The sequence below is a fragment of the Manis pentadactyla genome, chromosome 15, assembly GCF_030020395.1.
Source record: "Manis pentadactyla isolate mManPen7 chromosome 15, mManPen7.hap1, whole genome shotgun sequence".
NCBI classification, from domain to species: Eukaryota; Metazoa; Chordata; class Mammalia; order Pholidota; family Manidae; genus Manis; species Manis pentadactyla.
Genome location: NC_080033.1, coordinates 46910851 through 46937380, shown reverse-complemented (window position 1 = coordinate 46937380; position 26530 = coordinate 46910851). Strand labels below are relative to the sequence as shown.

At 57.6% G+C, this 26530-nt stretch overlaps 1 protein-coding gene across 2 annotated transcripts; it reads right to left on the bottom strand.

Annotated features, from left to right (window-relative positions):
* Positions 1-1979: 1979 nt before the first annotated feature.
* MMP15 (matrix metallopeptidase 15) lies at positions 1980-26530 on the bottom strand. Of its 2 annotated transcripts, XM_036897585.2 has the most exons (11): positions 25838-26530; positions 15017-15165; positions 14224-14352; positions 12644-12951; positions 12131-12292; positions 10874-11127; positions 10366-10504; positions 9349-9499; positions 9095-9210; positions 7991-8164; positions 1980-4055 (listed from the first exon to the last, which is right to left on the bottom strand). In XM_036897585.2, the coding sequence occupies exons 1-11, from the start codon at positions 25997-25999 to the stop codon at positions 3979-3981; spliced, it is 1821 nt and encodes a 606-aa protein (XP_036753480.2). In that variant the 5' UTR covers positions 26000-26530; the 3' UTR covers positions 1980-3978. The 2 variants fall into 2 exon arrangements, with proteins under 2 accessions (XP_036753480.2, XP_036753479.2); XM_036897584.2 differs by lacking the exon at positions 1980-4055 and having other exon boundaries at positions 6202-8164; positions 25838-26529.

Genomic DNA, 26530 nt, shown 5'->3' with positions numbered 1-26530 from the left:
GTCTGGAGGGTAATTTGTCAGTATGTACTAAAAGCCTTAGAAGATTGTGGGCTCGTGATTCCACTTCGATTCCACATCTAAGATTCTGTCTGAAGACAAGAATCATGGATGTTTGCAAAGGTAGTTTAGCAAAACATACAGTAGCCAGAAAAATATTCTTAAAGTCATAGCTCATGCCACCTTCCTCCTCACCCATTAGAATACTCCAAAGGTTTCTTGTCAGGCTTGGAATAAATACAGCTCCTGACACATAGCCTGGCCCTGCTCCCTCTCCCCATTTCATCACCCTGCTTGTCTCCTTTCTGTTTCCCAAACATGCCAGGCCTGAGCCAGCCTTGGGATCTTTGCACTGGCTTTACCTCTGCCTGGGATGCTCATCTACCTCCAGTGGGAGCCTCCTGGGGGAGGGTCTCTGTGTTTCTCACTGCTGGGTTCTTGGCTTGGCCCTTGACATCAGTGGATGTTCATTGAATAAATGAATGGTTACAAGCATGAGCTTTGGGATCAGAAGCAGGTGTGGGCTTGAGTTCAGGCTCTACTGCTGATTAGCTGCATGACCTTGAGCAAGTTCCTTCACTTCTCTGAGCCTTGGGCTCCTTTAATGTGAAGTGCAAACAGAATTACCCCATGGGGTTCTTACCAGAGTTAACTGCAATAAAGCAGCCACAGAGTCTTGTGCAGAATGAGCCCTTGAGAACTATTTGCAATAATTATGGATGTTTCCAAAATATTGCCTGTGATTGTCCTGCCATGGGTTGAAGAAACTCCTCTGGAGCATCCATAGAATTCTTCCCCCAAAAGGATGTTGTAGAAAACAATCTGTGGACACAAAAAGGGGGTTTAAAGATAGATTGTTTGCTCACTGATTTCATCATTATGGGCATATGACACATGTTTATAAAAACTCAAGCAACCAAATGTCTTGCCAATGGGTTTCAGCTCCAGGCAAGTTCGCTATGGATTCAATGTGACCAAAGAAATTGACAACAAAACGTTCTTGGGGTGAAAGGGTTATACCCAACTTTATTTCCAGGTGGCAGGTCAGTCACTAGAATCCTGTTCATTCAGAGCGAGTCTGTATGCAGCAAGCCCGTCTCAGCCTCTGGGCCCCTCTGTCTGCACAGCCGTCCTCTGGGCCTCTGTCCTCGGCACTCCCACCACTCTGGCCTCTGCTCTGCTCTCCTGCAGCCTTGCATCCCTGCCACCGTGTTGCGCCCAGAGTGCTGGGCGAAGCTCTTCATATAGAGTCAACAGCAATGTATTGCCCACAGGTGTGCAGTGAGCTAGTCAACCAGGGCCAGGTGAGAATCCTGGCCACAGGAACTCTCATTTTATCCACACCAAATAAAGTGAAAATCTCCTATGTCTTAACATTTCTCATTCAAAGTTTGCTGTATTACATAAAAAAGTCAGGTGCAACAAAAATTCTTGCATGAACTCACTTTTGAAAATAAAATACATTAACATATACTCATAAGGGAAATCCTGCAGGATTTACATTAAAATGTTAAAGATCTTTGGTGGGGTAGTAAAAGTTGCTGGCATTTTTCATGGTCATTTTTGGCTTTTCTGTGGTTTCATTGTCCCGCTGGCTGCCCATGTGTTACCTTTTGCAATCTGTAAAAGCCCATGTGACAGCTACCCAAGCACCGCCTCTCCCTAACCACACCACACTTCCCTTTCCTTCCACCCTCTGGCTACTGGATTCCCAGGGTCTCTTTTGCAGACTCAGGTGTCCTCTGTTGTCTCTGGCAGCATTACTGAGACTGGGAGTTCCATGAGGAGCCCCAGAGTGAGCCCTGGTTCTCAGTAAACATTCAAGGGTTGTGGTCCTGGGATTTGGTGCTATCCTGAGAAGAGTCCTAGATCAGCAGGAAGATGCTTTAAGCTAAGCACAAGTTTGGAACTCAGAGTACCCTGGACATCAGGACAAAAATTTAAAAAAACAAAATGACACCCAGTAACAGCTCACAACTGGCTTAAGAAATAAAGGGACTTTATTGGTACATGTAGCTGAAAGTCTAGGGCCCTAGAGCTTCAGGCATGGCTGGATCCAGGTGCTCAAAGGGTGCCTTCCAGAAACTTCAAGGCTGTATTTTCCTCTCTGCTAGCTCTGCTCTGAGGCAGGCTTTCTATGTGTGATGGCAAGATGACCCATAGCAGCTCCAGGTTCATGCTTCAGTAGCTCATCAATCCCAGCGGATGCAAGTTTCTTCCCCAGGGGCTCCAGAAAAAGTCACACGGAGGCCCTGATTGGTGAGTGGGTTTCCTGCCCACCCTGAACCAAGTGCTGGGGTGTTGATTGGCTGATCCTGGGTCATGAGATCATCTGGCCACCAAGGGAATGCGGTCAGCTTGACCAGACTGCATGGACTGAGAGGGAGGCAGGGGTTGTTCTCCCAGGACAATGGGGGGCTATTTGCAGAGAGCAGAGCTCCTCTCCACCAGCTATGCTGAGGGCTGTGCTCCACGAAGCACAGACATACTCTTTATCAGGAAAGCTGGATTAATCACAACACCCTGCCCTCAGCTCTTCCGGAGAGCAGAACAGGGAGGCCCCACGTGGGGGTGGGGAGGTAGTGGGGCAGGGAGTGAGAGAGGGTGGGAGGGAGGAGAAGAGTCCTGCCTGGGGTTCGGAAGACGCAGTTCAGAGTCAGTGAGTGACTGGCCAAGTCAGCCCCTGATCCAGACCTCAGTATCCTCATCTGTCAAGGAAGCTTGTTCTGACTGAAGCTGACAGGTTTTAGGATGGTGCTGAGCACTTTTTGGATGAAATTGTTGGGGTACAGCTGCCCCCCCTTTCCACTGACTTGGAATGGTTTCTTCATGGAATCCAGTGTATTGCTGTGATCCACGCTGGCAGAGGAGTGATACCATTTTTCCAGGAGGGCCCTGCTAGTGTAGCTGTCAGTGAATGGAGTTTAGAGGCTATTTCTGGCAAAGAGTGAGGTGGATGAAAAATGCGGCGGTGGGAGGTGTCAGGGGCACTTGGGGAGGAAACCTGAGCTGGGGTGCCAGGGAAGAAGGGCTGGTGTTGGGGCTGAGGAGGGGCTGGGCCAGAGCAGCCCTGCCTCGCAGGCCAGCAGATGCCTTGGCAGCTGGGAGGGGAGCTGGTGGGAGAGGAATGTCCCTCCTCCTGGCACCTGTCCCTAGGCTTGTTGACCTTTGACCCCATCCCACAAACACTCTAGGAGAAGAAAGCAAGGAGGGAAGCTTCCTTAGTGCCCACCAGGTAGCTGTCCCTAAAATAGAGACATTAGTAACAAACTATTGAGTGCCTGCCATGTGCCAGGCACTGTTCTAAGTGTTAACAAGGATCAGCTTAAGCCTCACAACTGATGAAATAAGCATGGCTATTAGCCCCATTCTATAGGTGGGGAATCTGGGCTCAGAGAGGTCAAGTGATTTGCCTAAGGACACACAGCATTTGCGTGATGGGTGCCTGCCTGTAAGGATGTAGAGCATCTGGGTGCCTGTAAAGATGGACAGTCTGGGCTCAGAGGCAAGGAATGGTCAGGACACACCAGGCTGGGGGAGGCAGAGGTGGATGGAAATCCAGTCACCTTGAGAAGGGAGGGTGGGAATCTGGAAAAGATTTTATCTGGGCCTTGAAGGATGTGTGCAATTTGGACAAGATGAAATGTGCAGGGAAAGGTTTTTCCAGCAGGAGGGACTAATACAGGCAAAGGTGTAGAGACAGGCAAGTGCAGGAGACATTTGGGACAGAGGAAGCAGTCTGGGAGGGGCCTCTGCCAGTGCTCTGTGGGTCACAAGGCCACGAGCAGTGGGCTGAGGGTGGTACTGATGTGCCCTGAAAGTGCCTTGAGGCCTGGAATCCCCAGGATTTGTCGGGATGGCCGAGGGGTGGCTGATCCCTACTCCCTCGTGTGGTTTCACCTGTTTGAGGGGAAAGCCTGGCAGCCCCGGGACCCGGAGGCACGACCAGAGGCTGTGGAGGAGCAGGAAGGCCTGCTCCTCTCAGACCTTCACGGAGGAGCCCACTGCAGTCTGGGTGGCTGTGGATGGGCAGGAAGCTGGCCGTTCCTTCCCGTGAGCTGAGAGAGAATGACCTCTGTGTGAGCACAACAAAAAGGCTTTTCTGCCAAGTCAGAGGCGGAGGAAGTGGCTAGCCTGGCCCCTGCCCCAGACTGAAAGGGGGCTCTGTTGGTGGCCCTGGGGTCTTCGATGCCTAGAATGTGTGGGGAGGGAAGGCCAGGGTGGGCAGGAGCCTCCTCATCCTGTCTCAATTCTCCAGCAGCACCAGGGTGGGATGGGGCTGTGCTGTGCTGTGCAAGACAATAATCCTGGCATGGCCATTCCCTAGCTGTGTGACCTTGGCCAAGTCACTCTGCCTCTTTGAGCCCAGCTTTTCTCATAAGCAAACGTAAGTGGGGGCAGCATGCAAGTTGACTAGGCAACGTGGCCAGCATTTTACAACCACCCAGGCCCTCCTCCCTTCCAGCAGCCTGAGAGGAACGTTGGGTCATCCCCTCCATTGGGGTCTAAGCATCGGGGCTGAAGCCTAGGACGTTTTAGACTCTAAAACTCCAAAGTGTGCAAACACAGAGGAAAACAGTCTGGAAGAAAACACGCTGAGCTGTATGAACCCTGGCTGGGGGAATTAAGGTGACATATTTTTCTTCTTTTTCTTTACTTTTCCAAGTGTCTTACTTGGGAACTAGCAAAATATAAAGGAGCAAAAGGTGCTAAAGGAATGGGAGGTGTGGGGGCCCAAGCTGAGTTTAGGTTACAGCCACATTCAGCCAAACACTATTTCAAAGGTGCAGGCTCCCATTTGATCCTGGGGAGGCAGGTGTCCAGCTGGGCTGCAGGGCTCTCTGGGGGTGGGGGATGCAGGGCTGAGGTGCCCCACCAGCCCTCAGAGATCTTCACATATCTGGGCCACAGAGGTAAGAATAACAAGGCTCCTGAGATGACCTGTTCCTTCAGCCACTGGGCTTCTCTGAAATTTTACCAGAGAGCTTGGCAATCTCCTGAGCAGTTTTCTGGGGAGCTAAGGTCCCTGCCAAGTCTTCCCTCTGGCTGGGCTCTGAGGAAGAGCTCAGCAAGGGGCCTTCCATCTCTCCATTCTCCTCCATGTGGTCCCACACTGCCATCCACTAGCCAGGTGACCTCCGGGCTTCTAGGTGACCCTAAAGCTGTAGGCAGAAGTTAGCCCTGGGTGGGGGCCTGTGGCTCCTGCCACAGGGAAGCTGACAAGATGGTGTCTGCCAGGACCCTCATGCGACCCGCCAAGGTCCCTGTGGTGGAGAGAGCTCACAGGCCGTTTCCTAGCTGCGCCTAAGAGGCCTTTAGGGCTTCCGAAGGCCAACATTTCCTACTCTTCTCAGCCAGCTTTCAACACAAAGAGAGGAAAGGGTGGGATCGAGGGGGGCTGGGGCTGGGGTATGCAGCTGCGGGGGAGGGTGGGTCCTGGAACAGGGTGAGGGACCCTGCCCAAGCAATTGCAGAGACCCCGCCTGCTCCATGGTTGGGTTGGGATGATGGCCAATCATTGCATTCCTGGGGGTGCAGGCCAGTACCCAACAGGCGTGGCCCAGAGGACAGACTCTCTGGGGTCCAAGGCTCTTCTGCCATACCCAGGCCCATGCACAATGTCTCCTTCTCTGTCCCGTCCCAGTCTGCTGCTCTCCTGGGCATCACATGCACCCTGCCCAGGGTGAGATGCTCTGCTTCTTCAAAGATGAAAGGGGAGATCGTGGGTGCCCCCCACACCCTCCGAGCAGACCATGTGGGGAGGGGAAGTTTTGGGATCCAAAGTGGCATCGTTTTCCATCTTTTCGGGCTGTCCAAAACTCAGTCTGGACAGGTGGGAGGGCTGGCTGGCCTGGCCTGGTTTTCGCACTCCTTTTAGACACCAGGGAGTGTGGGAAGCTGCATTGCCCTTTCTCACCATGAATGAATGGCAAATAAATTCCCCATTCTTCTGCCCCTCCCCAGCAGGGCCCCCCCCAGTCCTCTACCTCACCCTTCTCCAATCTTCTGAGGGCAGCTACTTCTCAACTCTTCCCCTGAGCTCTACCTCTTCCAGGGCCAATGGGAAGGGGCCCCACAGAACTAGGAATGAGGTCTCTTTGGCATGGCGGGGTCAGTCCCTTAATCCCAGCCTGGACTCCACCTTGTCATCTCCAGCACCTCTAGCTGAAAGCTCTGGCCCCAGGCCCTTTACAAAGGTCACACTTGCCGGCCATATGATTTAATCAGTGCAGTTATTTACAGAAAGAAACATATGGGGGTAGACACTGACTCCCCACCCACCTTGGCTGGCTCTGAGGACAGAGGGGGTTGGAAGCTGCTAGACCTGTGTTCAGGGCCAGACCCATGAGAAGCCCCTCCCTCCAGGGGCCCTGGGGATTCTGGGTGGCGGACCCTTGCTCAGGCCTGCGCAGAGGCGGAGGGGACAGAGCCGGCTGTACAGTACCATTTCCCACAGCAGCCTCGCCTTCTGCTTACTTTGGGAAGGAAAAAGAGGAATTATCTCTGTCCTCAGGGCTAAGCTCTGGAGGAGGGGAGTCTCCAGGCCACAATGAGCTCCCACTGTGTCTGTAGGGGGGGATAATCTGCTGGCTTTTCCCCACGTGTCCCTCCTCCCAGTGCCCTGGGGGACAGGGAGCTGGAGGGGAGGAACCCCCAGGCCTGGTGCATGGCAGGCACATGTCTGTGGACATCCACTACCCCAGCCTGGGCTCCCATCAGCCCCCTCTCTCCCTGGGACAGCTGGACAGTGGCGGCTGGACCTTGAGGCTGGAGCAGTGCTGAGGCTCCTGAGGACAGCGGTGTGGGTGAGAGAGGCTGGAGGAGGCCGAGGGAAGGGGCCCAGGTGGGTCATTGCTCAGAGAGGAGGAAGTGGGCAGGGGCGAGCAACCCAGCCTGAGGGGCGAGGCTCCCCGGGGGAGGGACCTTGGCAGACCCCCTTTGGTCCTTGCTAAGGCAGGCACAGGGCTCCTTCTCCACAGAGGGAAGGAGGTGTGGGCTCAAGGGTTACGTGGTAAATGGAGGCTGAGGACCCCTTGGCTGACCAGGAATGGGGTGGGGTTCTTAGGTACACAGGGCCCGGGCTGCTGGGACTGTCAGAGGTGGGCCGGGAAGGAACGAAACTCAACACAGACTCACGGCCCTGAGCACCCCCCTGCTTCGACATGTCCCCTCCAGCCTGGGGGCTGCTCCTGGGCAAAAGCTCTTCCTAAGGCAGGGGGAGATTGGGTGGGTGGAAGCCAGTCAGGCCCCACCAGCCTCCAAGGCTGAAGGAGCCTGAGGTCCTGGCCGGAGCGCAGGCTGAGGGGGCCCAGGGCATGAGCCTCAGCAGCCAGCCCTTCAGGAACTCTTCCCCGGGGCCTTCTGAGCCTCTGCTCCTCCAGCTGTGGCCAAGCCAGAGGTGGGTGGGGCCCAATTCCCTGTCTGGAGCAGAACTGCATTTAGAAAGCTCTAACCCCTGCCCTGAGGAACCACCTCTGGTCAGGAAAGTAGAAAGAATGCTCAATTAGTGTGCAAAAAAAGATACCTGGGCATAAATAAACAATGGGGAAAGGGTTGGCGGGGATGCCAGAGGGCCTGGAGGTGCCCCCACCCAGGGCTGAGGGAGCGAGGAAGGTTCTTGCTGGGTGCCCCAGGAGGCATCTCAGAATCACAGGCGCTCCCACCCTGCCCGTAGCACCGTGGGGAGCAGGAAGGGCTGTGCAGGATCAGACCCACTCCTGCAGAGAGCGCTTACAGTAGAGGAGCATGCGGGGTGCGCCCTTGCGTTGCATGTGCACCAGGGCGTAGGCGAGGCCCAGGATGCCAAGCAGCAGCAGAAGCGGGGGCACCAGTGCCACCACCACATTCACCGTCCTCGTGACCTCCTCTACCTGCACCACCACGCGGCTGCCCTCGTCTGTGCCGGCCCCAAAGTCCCCCCCTCCGCCGCCCGGGCCAACTTCACGGCCCTCCTCGCCCTCCTCGCTGTCGCTGCCCGCCCCAGGCTCTGCACCCCCGTCAGGGTTGAAGGGCGGACGGGCCACGTCAGGCCATCGGGGTCCCGGCTCCACGTGCTCCTGGCAGCCCATGAAGTCCCGCAGGATGGACTTGGGGTAGCCGGGTTCCATTCGCAGGCGCTCGTTGTCAAACTTCCAGTACTTGGTGCCCTTGTAAAAGTAGGTGTAGGCTGCAGGGGCAAGCAGGCAGCAGTGGTGTCAGGCTGTGACCCACCTGCGGGCCGCAGACTTTGAAGAAGGGGCTGGGCTTTCACACAGCCTCCTTACTTGCTTTTCTGAGCATTTTCAAATCTGCCCCTTCCCTTTACAGGAGCCAGGCCAGGCTCAGAGAGGGGCAGGGTTTGGGTCAGGGCATGGCTAGAATCCTGTGCTTTCTGGCTGGGCTGATCCTGAATGCGGAAGAGGGGTCCTATAGCTTGCTGGGTTGGGGCTGCAGTCAGGCAACCCTGCTACCCAATCCCAGAACTGGCTTTCCACACCAGAAAGACCAGTGTCTTGCTCAAGGCCACACAGCCAGCCTGCAGAGGACCTGGAGCAGAGCCCAACACTGCCTTGGACCAGCTCTGTGGCCTTGGGCACTTTGCCCACATCCCATCAGGCCCAGGAAGGCCAGGTTTGAACCACGGGATGAGTCTATACTCAGCTCAGCACAGGGATCAGAGCAGAAGCAGAGTGACACCATCACACACAGAAGCCCTGTGACCCGCCTGAGCACTGGCAAAGCCAGCAGGCACTCCCCTGGGCCTGAGAACCTAGAACCAGAGGACCAGGGCTAATGGTTTTCCTTAAACCCCCAGAGGCCCTGCTGCTGCAGTAAAAACCACAGCTCCCCCTCGCGCCGTTATAATGATGGAGATCAGGCTTCCTCCCGCACTGGGTACTCAAGCTCCCTGGTTTACTTTGCTCGTCTGTACAAAAGAACAGTGGTCATATAGAGAGATGCCCCAGAGAGTTAGGCTCTGGAAGCTCCAGCCAAGGGCCTGACACAGATATGGCCCCAGACATACAGTGCACATGCTGGGAGACTCAGCAAGCCTGTCCCCCGCTGAAGGAGGGGGGTGGTGAGTGGTGGGCAGATAGGAGATGGCTGGCCCTGGTACCTGCATCGTGGCTCAGGAAGGCCCCTCTGGGGGAGGCGGGGATTCCCTGCCAGACACTGATGGGCTTGGGGTAGCCGGGGTCTCCACGCTGTGTGTCCTCATTGAAGCGCCAGTACCTGTGATCAAGAGAACCAGGCTGTGGGCCTGCTTGGGCCTGCAGCCCATTCTTCCAGACAGTGGGTTCTCCCTGAGTGGGCCTGGACATAGAGGGGCTCAGTTGGGGCCTTCTCCCTTTAAGGGGAGGGGACACTCACCTGTCCTCTTGGAAGAAGAAAGTGTGACCTGTGGGCTCCCACCAGATGGCTGTGTCGATGCGGTCGTAGGGGATGCCCAGGCCATAGTTGGTCAGCGGCTGTGGGTAGCCAGGCTCCAGGTTTGCCTCCCGGAAGAGAAAGTAGTGGTCACCTGCCCAAGGAGGAGGAGGCAGGTGAGACAGGCCCAGAGGCATTAATGGGGGTGTGCAGGGAGGAGGTGGGAGGAATGCTATTCTGGGCCCACAAATCCATTCACATCCACTGCCACCCTCACCACACACACACACAGTCATGCTCACACCCTATGCACAGGATAGGCACTGACCCCCACACACCCAAGAAAACACATAATACAACTCACCTGTGTGTCACACACACTAGGCACTGATGGATACCTGTGATATGTTCATTTACACACACAAGTCACCCACTCACTATACACGGGCCTACGTTCCCATGTGACCACCCACGTGAACACCCATCCACCCCCTGTACACAGTTTTTTTACAGAGAGAGAAAAGACGGGGGGCCCTGCCTGACCTCTGGGTCCAGGCACTGTGCTCCTGTGGCACCCCAGTGCACTGCCCAGGCTCTGCACTTTTAGTGTGAAGCTCAGACCAGTGGGGCTGGGCCACACCCAGTCCAGCAGGCGGTGCTGCCCTCGAGGCTCCCCCAGGGAGCCTGGCCTCAGAGGGAGGGCTGGTGGTAGGGAGCTCCACTGTCCCTGCAGACAGACCACAGAAACCTCGCCCCAGAGTGGACTCAGGGGACCAGTTCACATGAGGAGGGGCTGAAGGAGGAACAGGAAGGAGGAGGGAGGGAAATGATGCAGACCCCACAGCCCTGCCCTGCTGCCAGGAAGACGCATCCCCCCCAGGATAAGGCCAGAGCAGGCAGCAGGATGAGACTGCACCATAGCCTTTTGCTCCCCTCCTTCCTCAGGCCCTCTGGGTCAGGGACCAGGTCAGAGGTCAGGTCAGGAAGGCTGCCCTGCCCCTCCCACCTACCCCAGCTCACCTTTGAAAAAGACGAAGCGCCCGTCTTGGCGCTCGTAGGCAGCACTGATGTCACCGGGCAGACCACGCCAGAAGTGCCCAATGGGCATGGGATAGTTATCCAGGACGCGGTTGTGCCGGACCCGCCAGAACCAGCGGCCCTGGGGAGGGCGTGGGTGTCAGCAGGCAGGACATGCGTGTGAGTGTCCCTCCTCAGGCTAGCCCTTCCTGGGTCAGGGTGGTCCTGGGAGAGGCCATGGAGACCCTGAGGGGTGGCTTAGAAAGCCAGGGTATCACCAGGGAAAGAGCTCTGGGCAAGGTGGGAACCCTGGGCTTACTGTGCGACCCTGGGCAAGTCCCTTGTCCCTTGGGCTGCTTTATTCTTGGTCTAGGGTCTGATGGCTCCCAGGGGCTGCAAAGTGAGGGAGGGATGGGAGTGCCTGAGCAGCCAGGTGGGGCAAGGCTGGGGTTGCTCTCCTGCTCAGAGCTTGGGCCACGGGGTTGGGGGTTGGCATGGGCAGGGGCCAGACCTTGAACACGAACATCTCCCCACGTAGCATGGCCACTGTGTCAAAGTCCCCGTCGCAGATGTTGGGGCCATATTGGTCAGGCCGCTCCGTGGCTCGGGGCTGGGCTGGGGGGCCTGGCCTCGGGGGCCGCTCTGGCTTCCCACCTGGGGGTGGTGGCTGGGGAGGTCTGGGGGGCCGATGGTCTGGTCGGCCTGGCTGCCGGGGAGTCACAGTGGGGAGGGGCCGGGTGGGCTGTGGCTGACCATCTGGGGTGCCTGTAGAGCAGTGGGGAAGTAGGAAGTGAATGGGTAGCCCCAGAGCCCAGCCAGGATACCAGGTTCTCCTCTTCAGAATCCTGGGACCCCAGGGCCCTCTGCCAGGAGACATGTGCCCAGCAGCAGGCCTGCCCAGGTGTAAGGTCCAGTCTGTCCATAGCGGACCCCTCCCCCACATCTGCCATCACCTTCAGGAGGACCTCCATCTTCCTTGGCCTCCCCACACTGGGTGTGGGTCGCTGTGGCCCTGAGGTTACCCTCGCCTCCACTTCCCCTTGGGCACATTCCCTTCAGGATGCCTGCTTTAGTGGAGGCATCAGGGAGCAGTGGACACCCGCAGAAGAACATGGCTCTGAACTCTGCTGAGTGCCTATATCATTACCAGTTCACTGGAACACAGTGAGGGAGCATCTGTCATGTGCCCAGCAAGACAGGTGCCACCAGCCCTGATGAGAGCATCAGTGTGGGCACTGAGCTCAGGCCCTGACCCACTAAACTGGTCCTCAGGTCTCACCACTGGAGGCTTTCTCAGGTGAGGCCTGGGCTGGTTGGGGGGCAGGGCGAGGAGTGCTACCTGCCTCCAAGCCACTGGGAAGTGATAAACCAACAACAATCAGCGGAGAGCCCAGACAGGCTTGCCTGGGACTGAGAGTGGGAGGAATGGGGCCTGGTACACCCAGGGCTTCCTCAAGAGAATATCACCGAGGCTGAGGAGGAAAGGTGGGCCAGTGAGAGGCTCTGGCCACCTGTGTTCCCATGAGGGTCCCAGCCTGGGGGAGGGCCAGGCCTGGGTTTAATTTCTAGCACCATCATTTACTCACTGAATGATGTGGACAAGTCACTAATCGTCTCTGGGTCTCTGTTTCCTCATCTACAAAATAGGGTTAGCTGGAGTACCAACTCCTAGGGCTGGGAGCCGAGAGCAGGCATGCAGAGCCCACAGGCTGCACCCATGTGCCACCCGTAATGCAGAGCCCACCACTGGCCCACCCTGCCTGCTCACCATAGAGCTGCTGGATGCCCCGGAGGTCATCCTCGGGCAGCTGGAAGTTGTCGGTGTCCATCCACTGGTAGAATGGGGCCATGATGGCGCTGGGGTTGCTTGAGTGCTCCAGCCCCAGCGCGTGGCCCAGCTCATGCACTGCTACCAGGAAGAGGCTGTTCCCTGCGGTGGGGGCAGACAGCACAGCCAGCTCTGGTCAGGCCCGAAAGCTGGCCACCCCAGACCCTGTGAGCAAGAGAGCTTGCCCTTGCTTCACTGTTAGAAGAGGCTGAGCTGCTCTGACTGCTGGGCCTCCAACCTCCCCCTCCGAGAAATGGGTACAACGATCCCTTCCCATCCCTACCGCCCCTTGGAGATCATAGGACAGCAGGCTGAGATCAAGTGTCAGTGCTCTGGAGAACTGTATAGTGGAAGCTCTCCCCTTATAACCCTGCAGCTGCCTAAACGGCTCAGAGGACCACGCCCAGCTCCAGTTCTGCCTCCCCTCCCCCTTCCCTGGCCAGCTGTTCTCACCATGCAGGTCAGTGCTGGAGAAGGTCCAGGGCTCATCTGCATCAAAATGGGTATCCCCGCCCAGACCAGGGCCAGGGAAATAGGCATGGGCCAGAAAGCCACCTGTGCCATCGAATGGTGAGCTGTCGCCATGGAAGCCAGAGGCAAAGAGTACCATGATGTCAGCCTCTTTCTGCCTCCGCAGCCGGATGTCCTCGTAGGGCACCTCCTGGAAGAGCAGGGGCGTGGCCTGCTCCCACACGTGGAAGGCCCTGCGCACCGCCTCCAGCGAGTGGTACCAGCCCAGCTTCTCTGTATAGTTCTGGATGCTGCAGGTGGGCGGGGTATGTGTGAGCCCAGGGCCTGGGGCTGCTGGCCACCGGGCTGGGGGTGGGACACATGGCTCTAGGAGCATGCATAAGATCTGAGCTCATTCACAGACAATGCCCATAACGATCAGCTGTCAGTCTACTTCGATGTGAATTTAAAAAAGAGAACTTACAGTACCAAACCCAGAAGTTCATTAAGATATCACTAAATAAGGTTGCATTGCACCAAATTAGCTTATTTCACGTAAGAAAAACATTAAGTAAATAAAAATATCAGTGCTACAAAGCCAGCAGAAAGATCTAGAAAGTGGGGTGCAAATGGCTGAGTTTAAGGAACATAGACCAAGTTCCAGGGTCAGGCTGACAGGAGTTCAAGGCCAGGCTCTAACATTATCTATATAACCTTGGGCAAGTGACTTGTCTGTCTGAATTTTAGTTTCTTCATCTGTAAAACGAGCAAGAGAGAGTAGTACTTTCATCAGGGGGTTCCTGTGAGAATTAAATGAATTAACTCACACAAAACACGTGCCACTGAGCCTGCACATCAGAAAAGCATGATGAGGCCTGTTTTTACCCACAGAAACCAGATTAAGCTTGTGTGCTGGGCAGATCTCCATTAATGCTGAGTGGACCACAAATTCACCCTGGGGGCCTGGGGTCTAAGTGGCCCTGGAAGCCACTCATCTTCAGGAGATGGAGCGCAGGTGGGGCTGGGGCTGGACTGGAACAGGAGGGGGATCCCTGGGAACCACCACATGGCTGGAGGCTTGGGGCAGGATTCTTGCTGAAGGACTCGCAGAAAGCAAAACGACTGGACCAGGGTTTTGCAGCTGAGTCGCTACCTGCCCACCTGACAGATGCCTTGTTTCCAGCACCCCAGCCCTCGCCTACCCCTCAGAAGCCTGCAGCTCTGTGCCCTGCACTATAGAGGCCCCAAGTTTTTACTGGTACAGGAGCCCTTCAGGGCAGTGAGGCCAGCCTTGGGCTGCTGGCTGGTGGGGGGTGGGGAGGAAAGGACAGAGCGGAAGCAGCTCTAAGGGTCCTGACCTTCTCTGGAGGAAGATTGCCTAGGGTGTGTGGCTGACCAGTTCCGTCAGCGTGGGAGCGTGGAGGGACTGTCTGTGCTGGGCACCCTGGGGTGGGCTGCTGGGAAAGGAAGCCTTCCAGACAAGGCCACTGGGAAATCTGAGGCCTCAGCCCCGGTGAGAGAGGAGTGAGCAGCCTCTGGGAGATGCCCTGGGGGGATGCTGTCCTGGGCAGCAGGGAGCCTACCTGAAGGTCAGGTGGTGGTTGTTCCACTTCCTCCCAGTGAGAGCATAGCGCTTCCGCCGCCGCCGCAGATTGGCTTTTACGTGAACCCCGAACTGGTCCGGAACCCCACAGCGGGGCCGCTTCATCCACCTGGATCATGGCACAGAGGGCTGAGCACAGAGCTTCTTCTCTGCACACTTGCCTGCTCTGGCTCTGCCTCTTCCAGGCAGCCCACCTGCTTCCACCCTCCTGCCTCTGGCCTCCAGCTGTGTCTTATATGGGTGGGGTGGGTGGGAGACTTTCCAAGCTTCAATTTCCTCATCAGAAAAACTGGTGCAATGACCTTGTACTGGAAGACTGGGTGCCCAGCAGTAGCCCCACAAAGGTGAGCTTCTCACCAGTATTGCCCAGGAATGGAAGAATTACATCTGAGGCCTCCTGTCCTTGATATGTTATCCTCTGGGCATGTTCAAGGATGTGACTTTGGGTCCCATCACCTCTTTCAGATTCAGAGCAAGGCCGAGTTAGGATATGGCATCCAGGAATGTGTGCTGCTTTTCACCATTCCCATGCCTGCATCAGACATCACTAATTGCCTATGCTCCCTGCTAAGTAGGATTCTTCCTCAGGAGCTTTCTCAACAGCAACCACTTCCAACCAATCTGAACAAGCATGGAGGATCAAACCAGATGTTGTCTTTTATCTAGGCCACACTTTTATGGACACTCTCCATGCCAAGCCCTCATCAGCGCAGGCCATCAGAGGGAGGTGCCTGGGAAGTGGGGTCTGGCAAGGGCCCAGTCAGGGGACTCACGCCTTGGTCTCTTCATCAAGCACACCCGTAATGGGAATCCCATAGAAGCGCTGCATCTCGGCGAGGGCTGAGGCCAGGATCTGGGCAGAGCGCATGGTAGACATGTGGCGGCTGGGCTGGGGCAGGTAGCCGTAGAGCCGCAGCCAGTTCTGCAAAGGAGAGGCCACAACCCAGTCAGCAGAGCCTGGCACACAACTACCTCTAAGCACACACAGGCTGCACCCAACCACTGCTCACTGCCTCCACCACTGGTCACCCCACTGGAGCTGCCAGGGGGACTGTGAGCCTCTGTCCTCTCTTGGTCTGTTCTCATACAAGAGCCAGAGCAAAGGCATTTACAAGTCATGTTGGCTCGGTCCCCTGCCTAGAACTCACCAAAGACCTCCCATCATAGAGGAAAAGCCAGTTCTCACAGGAGCCACCAGGCCCTTGCTACCTGCCCCCACCTGGGCACTCAACCTCACTCCTCCCATCCACCCCTCGGGGTGTGCACTTGTTTCAGGCCTTTGCATGTGTTCCTGCTGCCTGAGTGCTCTCCCCCAGACCTGTATGGCTTACACCCCCATTTTCTTCATCTCTGCTGCAACCTCACCTCACTCGAGGGGTGTTCTCTGACAGCTCTTAGGTGTTTATCGTTTATTTTCCCTCATCAGGACAGAAACTGTGTCCCTGAGGAAAGTCCACAGAGGCTGTCATTATTACTGCACTGGCCCTCCAGGGTGGGCCCCCCACCACTCCTAGCAGACCACTAGGGACCCTCAGGGGTTCAGAACCTCCTGAGGCCTCACCAAGTGGGAAAACCAGCACTGTGGCATGCTCTCCCACAGACCCTATGCCCCCTGGGAGAACAGGCAGCTTCAACAGCCCACCCAGGCCCAAGAGAGTGGGACAGGAGACCCGACATCCAGCCCCCACTTTTCCATAAACTGGGCCTGAGTCTCCTCATCTGCAAAACAGGGAATGGTGGGGTTGAGAGGGAGAGAGATTTGAGAGGGACAGCCCTGGGAAAAGCAGTAGGCGCACTATGGGGTGCCTCTCTCCTTCCAGAGCTTTCTGGGCAAGTCTTATCCATCTATCCATCCACCCGTCTATCTGTCCATCTACCAGCCCACCCATTCTGCCATGTGTTTCTAAGCATGCAATCCTGCCAGGCACCATGCCAGCTGGAGGCTGTGGAGGACCATGGCCTAGGTGTCCTGACCTCCTGGAGCTTAGTCTCCCTGGGGGACACAGTGCACCCAGAGTGAGGACTTTACACCTGCAAGTCTGTGCCCAGACATAACTGGTGAAGTGGCATCTGGAGGATGGGATGCCCAGTGAGCCCAGCTGAGTTGTGGTAAGAAAGGGGATTCCACCCTGCCTACCTTACACCCCAAGGCCCGAGGGCATGGCGACCACTGCAAGAGGCTGGTGAGCACAGGGGCCAGGGACTGCTGTGGGCCTTGGCCACATGGAAGCATGTTGTTGGCACCTTTCCCGGCCCACCCTGGTCTCTGGGGGCACCCAAAGTGAGGGGACCTGAAAGCCTGCTCTCTGAGAAGCTCTGGAAGCTAAGGGCTCCATATCAAAGTCCCATAAGGAAAGATGGTGGCCAGATATGGTGGTTGTTCTGGACTGACAACCATGTGCCAGCTGGCCAGGGCCACACACACACATCTGTTTGCCACCAGTGTCACATCCAACTCCTCAGGTACTTGCTCCCTCAGTGCCACCTGCCTGCCTAGCTCTGGCACCTAGTCAGCCCTGGAGTGGATGGGCTGCCCACATGGCCCAGATCAGTGCCCAGGCTGTTGCTGGGGGGAGTGGCTGCTGAACCCAAGAGAGCAGCATGGAGAAACTGCCAGGGCCAGAGATGGACGCCCAGCCACAGCTTCCGGGCCTCTCAGGGCCCAGCGACCCAGCCACAAGACAATGAGGCAGAGACACGGAGCTGAGAAACAACTGTCAGCTCTGCAGACAAATCCTGCCCTGCCACTTCTGAGCGTGGCTCCATGCGTCCCTGGCCCTCGGTCTGTTGTCAGTAAGGCGGGTGGGGGGTTGTACCAAGACCTGCCTCATCTCATGGGTTTCTGTGAGGATGACCCTGGGAGTCCACACAAGTTCTCAGCACTGCACTGGGCAGAGCCAAGTGCCCAACAAATGTATTATTAATGACAGAGGCCAGGGGCCTGTCTGGTTGTCCCTGGAGCAGCAGCCTTTCGCCTCTACCAACAAACGTCCAATAGGGCCTGGGCGCCAGGCAGCCTCAGGAGAAGACAGGGCATTGGGGGCAGTGGGAGTTCCCTGTGGCCTCCTCTTCTGACCCCCCTCAGCACCACCAGACATGTCCTGGGCACCCTCCCTGTTCTGAATCCTGAGCATGGGAAACCTCTCCTGAAGCTGTGTGTATACAAGGGTTGGGGAAGCCCACTACCGTACTGGACTCAGTTTTCCTGAAGGAGCTTGGAGAGATCTAGAAGGCAAGGCCATGACGCTTGGCCAGCTCTAACAGTGGAAGGAATCCAGCGGCGTTTGGGGGAGAGGCTGTCTGCTGACAGATGAGGGCACCTCTACATCACCTATTTGCATAAGGTAAAAATATCTCCGGGAACGCAATCACAGGCCACCAAGGGGCTGATTAGCGGTGTCTGCAGTGACGAGAGGAGGGCCGCGCAGGGGAGGCTCAGGCTGGGGCCCTGGGGAGGAAGGCTGGGCCCGTCTGCAGTGAAGAGTCCCAGAGCCCAGCCAAGCGGATGAGGCAGCAGGGCCCTTCCCTCCAGGGCAGCCTGGTGCTGACAGGAACTTCCCACGGGGGCCCGTGGACCTTGCTTCACAAAGACAAGCACCCTCTGAGTCCCCAGGGAGCCAAGAGCTTCCATCTTGGCACCAGTCAAGCCTTGAACCCTTAGCCTCCTGGTGACAAGTGGCTTGAGGTCACTGCCAGGGTGAGGAGCCCAGGTTGAGGACCAATGGCATGGGTGAGGTAAGCAGATGCTCCACCTTGGCCCAGCTGAGCTCCGGGTGACAAGGTGGAGAAGCTGATGGAGCCTGCCTGACTCTGGCCAAGTTGTGCGTGGGGCTGAAGGCCAAGTGCCAATCCGTCTACCCCAGCCATAGGGCTGTGGGCGTGTCCTTTCCCCGCATCCAGGAGGAAGTTTCTCACCATACTGCTGCTGTGCTAAGTGTGACAAGCCCAGGCGGTAGAACGTGGAGGGAAATGATGGCAGGGGACAGGAGTACACTGGTGCATGGCAGAGCCTGCTGCCTCCCAGTGAGGAAGGGCTGCTAGTGCCCCTGAGCCCCAGCTTGCCCAAGGTTGTGACCAGCTGCCCAGTCTCACAGTGGGGGAAGGGCTGGGTTGAAGCCCCTGCTGCTACTACTGGTGATTGTAGAGACTGTCCCTTACTCAAGGTTCCCCCTTTTCCTCCCTGTCATCTAGAGTCTTACAGGTGGGGAGAGCCGAGCAGGTGATGCTTTGTTTCCCAGAATGGGGAAACTGAGCCTTGGGGAGGTCAGGAAGCAATAGAGTAAAAACCTCCTCTATTCAAACCACTGTCCAGTGGGAGGCAGGGAAGGTTCTGGAGAGAGCTCTGGGGCTATGAGGCCCCCTCCTACCCTGACCAGGGCAAGATAAGTATGTATAGATGTTTCAAGTGAGTGGCTGGCTCCAGGTAAGGAGATGTGGGGCCAGCGGGAGTCTGAGGGGGATTCCTGGCACCCTGGACCCCAGGAGAGGCCACAACGGCAGCAGCCGAGGGCTGAGAATCTGCCAGGGGCCAGGCCATCTATTCTCATCATCCCACTCAGTGCTCTCTGGTACTCCATCCCCATCATAGATGGTGAGGTTCAGAGAGGGTGAGCAGCCCACCCAAGTCACACAGCTGGCCTGGCTAGAACCGAGCCCATAAGCAGTGCTTTTGGACCAGACCTCTGTGAAGCAGCATCAGCTCTCTTGGCCTGAGGCTGCGGACCCAGGGCTCTGGCCCCTCTCAGGAAGAGTTTCCAGCACAGCACTGGGAGAGGGTGTCTAATCCTCCCCATCCCCCACATCTCTGGCTGGGTCTGGGCGTTGCGCCATGTCAGCAGGGCTGCCCCCAGGACAGCAGAGACAATGCCAAGGCAGGCCCACAGGGAGGGTGTGTCTGAGAAGGCACCAACCTATCAATACTGCGCATTAGGCAGCTGGGGCAGGGGACTGTCTGGTTGTCCCTGGAGCAGCAGCTCTGACTGGGGGAGCCCCCTACCCACCCCAGCCTTATCAGACCCTGTGCAATACAAGCAATCTCTGCCCAGCTCTCCCTTGCTTCTGTCACCCACAGTTCTCTCTGCAGGCTAAGCAGACCCTGGCAGCGTTGCCCAAGCAGGCACAAAAGGAGTCTTGTCAGAGCTGCCAGCACTGGTTGGACCCAGACTTTTCATGGCATTGCGAGGTCCTCAACACGTCTACCCTGAATCCCTGTGGAGGGCTCTTGGGAGCAAGCCAAGGCCTTGCCGGGCTCTGTACTCCCAGCCATGCGGGGCACAGAGCAGGTGCTGAAGGGGAGGTGGAGTCCTGGAGGAGCCGCAGACCCTGCAGGGGCAGAGCCTGCACCCTGGTCCAGGGGGTTTGAGCCAGAAGCCTGTTCACCAGCTAGGTGTCCCCAAGCAAGCCCTAGAATCATCCAGTCTCAGGCTGGAAGGGACCTCAAGGCCAACAAGTCCAGCTATCTCACTGAAGCCTCCATGGACCACTGCTGGGTCTGTGGCTGTTGTGATGCCTGCACCCCTGCTGAGATGAGGTTCCCAGTGCCACAAGGGAGCCCATCCTGTCTTGGGGCAGCAATGACTGTTAGAAAGCTCCTCCTCAGGCTGAGCAGAAATCTGCCTCCCAGTGACATCTTCCCCTTGGTCCTGACTGCTTGCCTACAAAACAAGCCTTTGAGTAATGAAAGAAGATGGCTAAGACAACTTCTCTGAGTCCCTGTGTCCTCCTTGCAAAATGGGGCCAACACAATTGCTCCCCACTTGCTGCACAGAGATGAGAGCACAGATGACATGACTTTCACCAGGTCAGTGAAGAGAGTGGGCACCAAGCCAGGCCACCCCATCTCTGGTGGGTCACTTACTACCTTCAGAGGCAGTTCAGTCCATATTCAAGCTGTTGTAGAAGAACGCATCTGCTTTTTGGGGGTCAAGTATGCCCTGTACACTATGGAAAAGTTGCAGGTGGCTCTGAGTGTCCAGGAGTGCAGGCAGAGTAGGGGATGTCCAGCCAGGGAAGTAGGAAGGAGCTGGATGTCCTGAGATCCTGCCACTTCTTCACCCAGCCTGTGCCTACAATCCTTCACCTGGGGGAAAAACAGACAGGGTCCTTTGGCCAGTGGGCGTGCGAGGGCGGGGTTGGCAGGGGGCCAGGCCTTGGAGCCTCCTCTGGAAACGCCCTGTGGCTGTTGTTTCCTACATGGGGTGGCTCTGGGGCAGAGAGGTGGTTGGGTGGGCCTGCAGAGGGCTCCTGGCTTCCTGGGCTGAAGGCAGTTCTGGCTGCACCTCCATAACCTCCTTCGCACCTGGCTCCGGCCCTGCGGGCTCCCTGGCAGCACTTCCACAGGAGGGCACCCTGGGCTCCACCTGCAGCCTTTACCCGGCATGGGGGCTGGGAGCTCAGGCTCCAAGCCAGACACACTGGGTTCACGTCCCAGCTCTGCTGCCCCTGGCTGGGGGACTTGGGGTAATTTCACTCAGCTCATAGCCTCAGTTTCCTCTTCTTTACAGTGAGGTAATGACAGCCCCTACACTTGCAGAGTTAATACTAGGATTAAATGTGAAAATGCTTATACGACTCCCATAGGCCATGCCCAGGACAGAACCAAATATGTTGAAGGTGCTCAAAAAATAACATCGATCCTCACTGGGCCCCAGGTGAGGGCCACAGAGCATGGCATTCAGCATTTTACACATAAATGCACTGACTCTCCCCAACCACTCCATTCTGAGATGCTCTTACTATTCTAATTTTATAGAAGGGGAAACTGAGGCTCAGAAAGGTTCAGTGACCTCCTCAGTGGCAAATGTCACTGCATTTTGCAGCTATTTTGCAAGTGCTTCCTATGTACCAGGTGCCATGCTTGTAAGTGCTGGGCATGAAGCTGGGCTCCTACCCCTCCAGGGTGGCAGTCACTCTTGGAAGAAGGACAAGGTAATGCCCAGGGCTAAGGGCCCGCCCTGGAGAGCTGATCTAGACCCTGGCCTCCAGGCTCCACAGCTCTGGTAGCTTGACCATCAGATGACAATAGGATGTGGGGTAACTCCAAGAGCTAGATGATGGCTGGTACCAAGGTCCACATCTGTCTGTCCAGATACTGGAGGTTGAGTTGGGTTTTCTCACTAATTCCCTGCTGTCCCAACGAGAGAGATGGGATCTGGTTAAGAGGCACCCCTCTTTGCCTCTCTGATCTAGGCCCAGCGCGTGTGTCTCTGCTGTTCTTGCCCAGGGATGCAAAATGTGTGCTACCTCCCCAACCAGGTCAGGAGAGGAGTGGTTTGTTAGTAGCAAGAAGAGAACAGACTAGAAAGCAGAGGTGGCAGGGAGATGGAGATGCAGTTTCTACAGGTTTCCATGGCCACTGGTCTCTAGGCATCTCTGGGACAATTGTCCTCCTGGGGCGTGGCCTCATGTGGGCCCTAACTCGGGGAGGTGAGTCCAGCTAGAAGGCACCCTTGTGTGCTGTGGGCCTGAAGTGTTCAGTCACCTTCAGGGTCCCAGGTCCTTACATTCAGCACAAAGTCCTCCCAGGGCCCTCTGTGTGATGGAGAAGGATCCCAGCAGAGAGCCCCCAAAGTCTCTCTGCCTCTGCTGACCCCGAGAACATACCTCCATGCCCAAAGCAGAGCTGGCCACTGGGGCTTGGCCCCTGCCTGAGTGGCCAGCTGGGTGAGCCACATAAATCATAGGACAATATTGAAGATGACAACTGTCTTAGACAGCCCAGGCTGCTGTAACAAAAATACTGTAAACTGGGCAGCTTATAACGTTTATTTTTCACAGATGTGGGGCCTTGAAGTCTGAGATCAGGGTGCTAGCATGGCTGGGTTCTGGTGAAGGCCCTCTTCTTGGCTGCAGACCACTTCCTGCTTGCTGTGTCCTCACGTGCTGGAAGGGACAAGGGAGCTTTCTTGGGCAGCTTTCATAAGGGCACTAATCCTATTCAAAGGCACTAATCTACCCTGATATCCTAAGTACCTCCCCTAGGCCCTGCCTCCTAATACCATCACCTTGGGAGTTAGGTTTCAATATAAGGATTTGGGGGAGGAGGCACAAACATTCCTGTCTATAGCACCCACTTTAATCTGAGCAGTGATGCCCCACAGTGACCATGACAGCTGGCCTCAGGCAGAAGTCAAACTCCCTGATGGGCAGAGGACATGATGGCTGGGAACACCTGGGTCAGGCAACAAAAGGGGCATGGAGGACTGGGCAGACCGATTGCTGGCAGGGAGGGGGTTTTCCATGCCTGGCAGCACTGACATTCTGAGTTGGGATTGGAAAAGACGGGCCAGAGAAAATGGGGGCTGAGATTTCAAAGGAAGTTTTTGCGGAGGTCTGGGTATATTTCTGTGTTGTTTCTTCTCCAGGCTCCTTGGGATGAAGCAAAGACAGCATTTGCGGCCACACGTCAGAAGGGGCAGGTCAGGCCCAGACACTGTTCAGACAAGTGGCACATGCTAGGCTGTTCTCTGCAAGGAAGTGGCTGCCTGATTGGGCCCCAAGGCAGCCCAAACAGAGGGACCCGGAAAGGGCTGGGAGTGAAAGGCTTGGCCCACGTGGATCCCAGGTCGCTGGCTGTGCCAATCAGCCCAGGTCTCTCTGGGTTTTGAAACAAGGTGAGGGGAGGAATGGTTTGTTAGTAGTAAGAGGAGAATAGACTAGAAAGCAGAGGTGGTAGGGAGATGGAGATTCAGCTTCTACAGGTTCCCAACAAGGCCCTTGTATTAACCCCTTTCCCTTGACAGTGGGCCCAGGGAGTCTCCATGTTTCTGCTCCACATTTAAGAAAGGGTACTAATAGGAGAGCACCGGGGGCCAGCAGGGAGGTGTAAGCTGGGATTGGAGCACAGGTAGCTTGGGGCTGAGCAACCCAATCAGATCTGAAGGTCAAAATCAGAGTTCAAGCTAAGCCCCCTGCCCCCACCTGTCTTTTTGCTCATTCTGCTCAGCCACCAGGTAGGGACAAGGAAGATACGCAGGAGTCTGTCTTCTCGAATGTGGGTGTGTCCATGTTTGAGTGGCACTGGCACCACACCTGTGAACTCTGGCAGCCTGAGTCACCTCCATGGGGAGGGCTGAGGGCCTGAAGTTGTCCCTAGGGAAGAAGTGGGAGGGGGAGGGGGGGAAAGTGAAAACTAAAGCACTTAAGCAGGCCAGGAGCTGTAGAAAAAGCAGGACAGAGATTTGAAAGAGCAGGACAAAGGTGGGGGGTGGGGGTCCTGGGCTTTCAAGCAGGAGGGGTCTCTGCAGGGGAGTAGAGCTCCAGCCCAGAATGGCTAGAGACTGGGAGCTGATATCCATGGAAGGGAGTGGGTCAGGGCAGAGTAGCTCAATTGTAGCCTCCCAAGGACCCTTTCCAGGCTGGGGCTTGGCAGGCGGCAGGTGTCTGCTGGCTCCCGGATTCCTTAGTCTGGTAAAACTCCTGTGGTTTGTCTTGGGAAGGAGAGAGGGGATGCCATTGGCTCAGTTGCCAAGCTGCTCAGAGAAGGTCCCAGCCTTGACCTGACCTGAGGTCAGGAGCTGCGGACATTCTGGGGCAAGGACCAGAGTCCTTCATCAAGGGAAGGAGACTTTGAACTCAGGGTACAGGCCAGGCTTGGGAGTCTCTAAGGCTGGTCCTCGGCATGGACCTGAGGACCGTTCTCCCACAGCCTCCTGGCAAATGGGCTGGCTGTTGAAGCCATTCAATTCCTTGGGCAGATCAGACCAGACTCAATGGGCTCTGAGGAACGGCCCAGACCCCAAAGCCAGTTCTAATTGCTAGCACAGCGCACCTGTTTCTAGCCCTCCATCTACCTTAGCTTCCAACATTCAGGGGTCCCCTACACCTTCCAGAGTCTCTTCCAGCAATAGCCCAAGTTTTCCCCCAAGAAAGGGACTGCAGGCCAGTCACAGAATCTCTAGCTAGTGCCACCTCAGGCTTAGGGCCATAGTCTGTGGGTACTGCTATCTACCAGTGCAGGCCCCGGGCTGTAGGTACTCCCTCAGCTGCGCAAGGAGGTGGGTGACGGAGGAGGAGAAGCAAACAAGAGAGTGAAGCCCCTCAAACCTCAGGTCCCAGTGCCCCAGCACCTGGCTATCTGGGATGCCAATTCACAAGGCAGAGCACCAAATTCCAGTTTAGTCCAAGAATGCAGAGATGTCATTTTTAATATAAACTCCTCATGGGTGGGTCTGTGACTTGCAATTATTTGGTACTCTGCTCCAGAGAGCAGCAGGTGGGCCCAAATAGCACTCTCCACCTGGATGGGAGTCCCTACCTTTAAGAGACCCCTGTAAGCCCCTGCCGCCTGCCGGTGTAACTAGGGGACAGCTGGACTGGGCATGGGCTCCCACTCCGCCCCCTGCCAGGGCCTGGCTCCCTGCAGCTTTCCCTGGCCCGGCCAGGGAGGAGGGCAGAGCAGGTGGGGAACTGGCTGGGAGGTGTAACTTGAGCTGGGAGGAATTCCCTGCCCTTCCTCCAGGCTTTTATTAAAGTAGGGCGGGGAAGGGCAGGCTTCCATCGGAAAAATCTCCCAGGCGGCCGGGGGAGGTGGGGAAGCCGCCGGGGGCTGGGAGGGAGCACCGGCCGGCTGCAAATAGAAACGGCACTCAGGCCCGCAGCCCCAGCGGGAGGAGGCTCCAGGCCTGCCCAAGGGCACCAAGGCCCGAGCCTACTGGGCCCGCGCAGAGGCGGGTCTCTCCCTACCACTCCCACCCAATCCTCCCCTTCCCTAGTCCCGGGCGGGGAGTCAGGAAAGAACGCACCCCGCTTTTGCTGGGGCAACAGAGCTTGTGCCTTCACTGTCCCTGCTCGGAGAACGGCGCTGGGAGACCCCATGGAACCGGGGGAGCAGGTTGGACCCAGCGCTGCGCCCGGAGGCCATTGGTCACCCACGGAACTGATCCAGAGAGGGGGCCCCATAGGGACGTCTGGCGGGTTCCTGTTGAAGAGATGTGCGGAGTCCGATCTCCGACCTGGGCCTCGCGTAGGGGCGCTGGTGGGAGGAAGCGCTGGGGGAGACAGGGTCTCTCTTGGACCTCACCCGGCAGTGGCGCGGATTCTGTGCAAGAGCCCAAGAAAGTCGCCAAAGCTCCCCCGCAGCCTGAGTCGGCTACCTCTCCATGGCTGCCCCCATCCCGGCCCGCCACTCTCTGCTCAGCGTCATCCAGACCAGAGGCTACCTAGGTGGGAGCGCTGCCCCATCTGCTTGTGGTCCCCCTCCCCCGAAATGAGCCCCCTCCCCACTTGCAAAGAATGTGGACGCGCGCCCATAGGGCTCTCGAGGAATCAGCCGCCTGTGAGGGAGGGAAGGAGGGGAGCAAGGGCTGGGGGCGGCAGAAGCGGCTCCCCGGACCCGGGCCGGGGCTTATCAGTGCCCAGGACAGGGCTGTAGGGGTAGAATGGACGCGAGCCCTAAGCCTTCCAGGGTTCGGGATGAGGTGCGCCGCAGAGGGCGAGCTGGGGAGGGGCAGCTAGCCTGGCCCCTTTCTTCCCCGCCCCCCATCTCTGGAGCCGGGAGCTTGTCCCCGCGTCTTCCACCTCCAGTCCTCAGGCTGCGGGCGTGGCTCCCTCCCCAAGCCCCCAGCCCACCGCACCGGGGCAGCGGGGATCCCTACCTCGGCATTGACTTCAGCGTCCTCCGCCGCGGCGCCGCGGCCCAGGGAGCCCATAAGCACCAGGAGCAGCGGCAGCAGTCGCGGCCGCACCGCCGCCTCCCGGCCGCCAAGGAGGCTGCCCGCCCAGCCCGGCCGTCCGGGCGCGCTCCGGTCGCTGCCCATGGTCTCAGAGCCGGCCCGGGGAGCTGCACGCGGGGCTCGCTCCCTCGCTGGCACCGGGTCCCCGCACGCGGCTCGGAAACTTGCGACGCTCCCTGGCTCCCCGCCCAGCGGGCGCGCGGCAGACCTCCCGGTCCGAGTGTCCGCGGAGTCGCTTAGGTTCCCTCGCAAATTCCCACGCCCGAGGAGCAGCGGGCAGGGCAGGTCCGGGCGCGCGGGGCCGGCCCGCGGGGGAGGGGGCTGGCCGGAGCCGCCCGCCGCGGGGTCCCGCAGCCTCGGCGCCGGGGGCCGGGCTCCCGAGAGCAGGCGCAACTCCTGAGCCTTTGTCTGGCTCAGCGCTCCGGCCGCCCGGTCCCGCGGCGCCCCCTGCGCGCCCACCTCCCTCTGTCCATGCCCGGGGCCGGGTGCTGCCCAGAGCGCGCACCTTCCGCCCGGGGACTCTGCTCGCCCCGCGCCCGACGGGGCCCAGGTCCCCGCGAAGTCCCGGGAGGAGGCGCAGGGAGCGGGTCGCAGCGAGCGAGCGAGCCAGGGAGC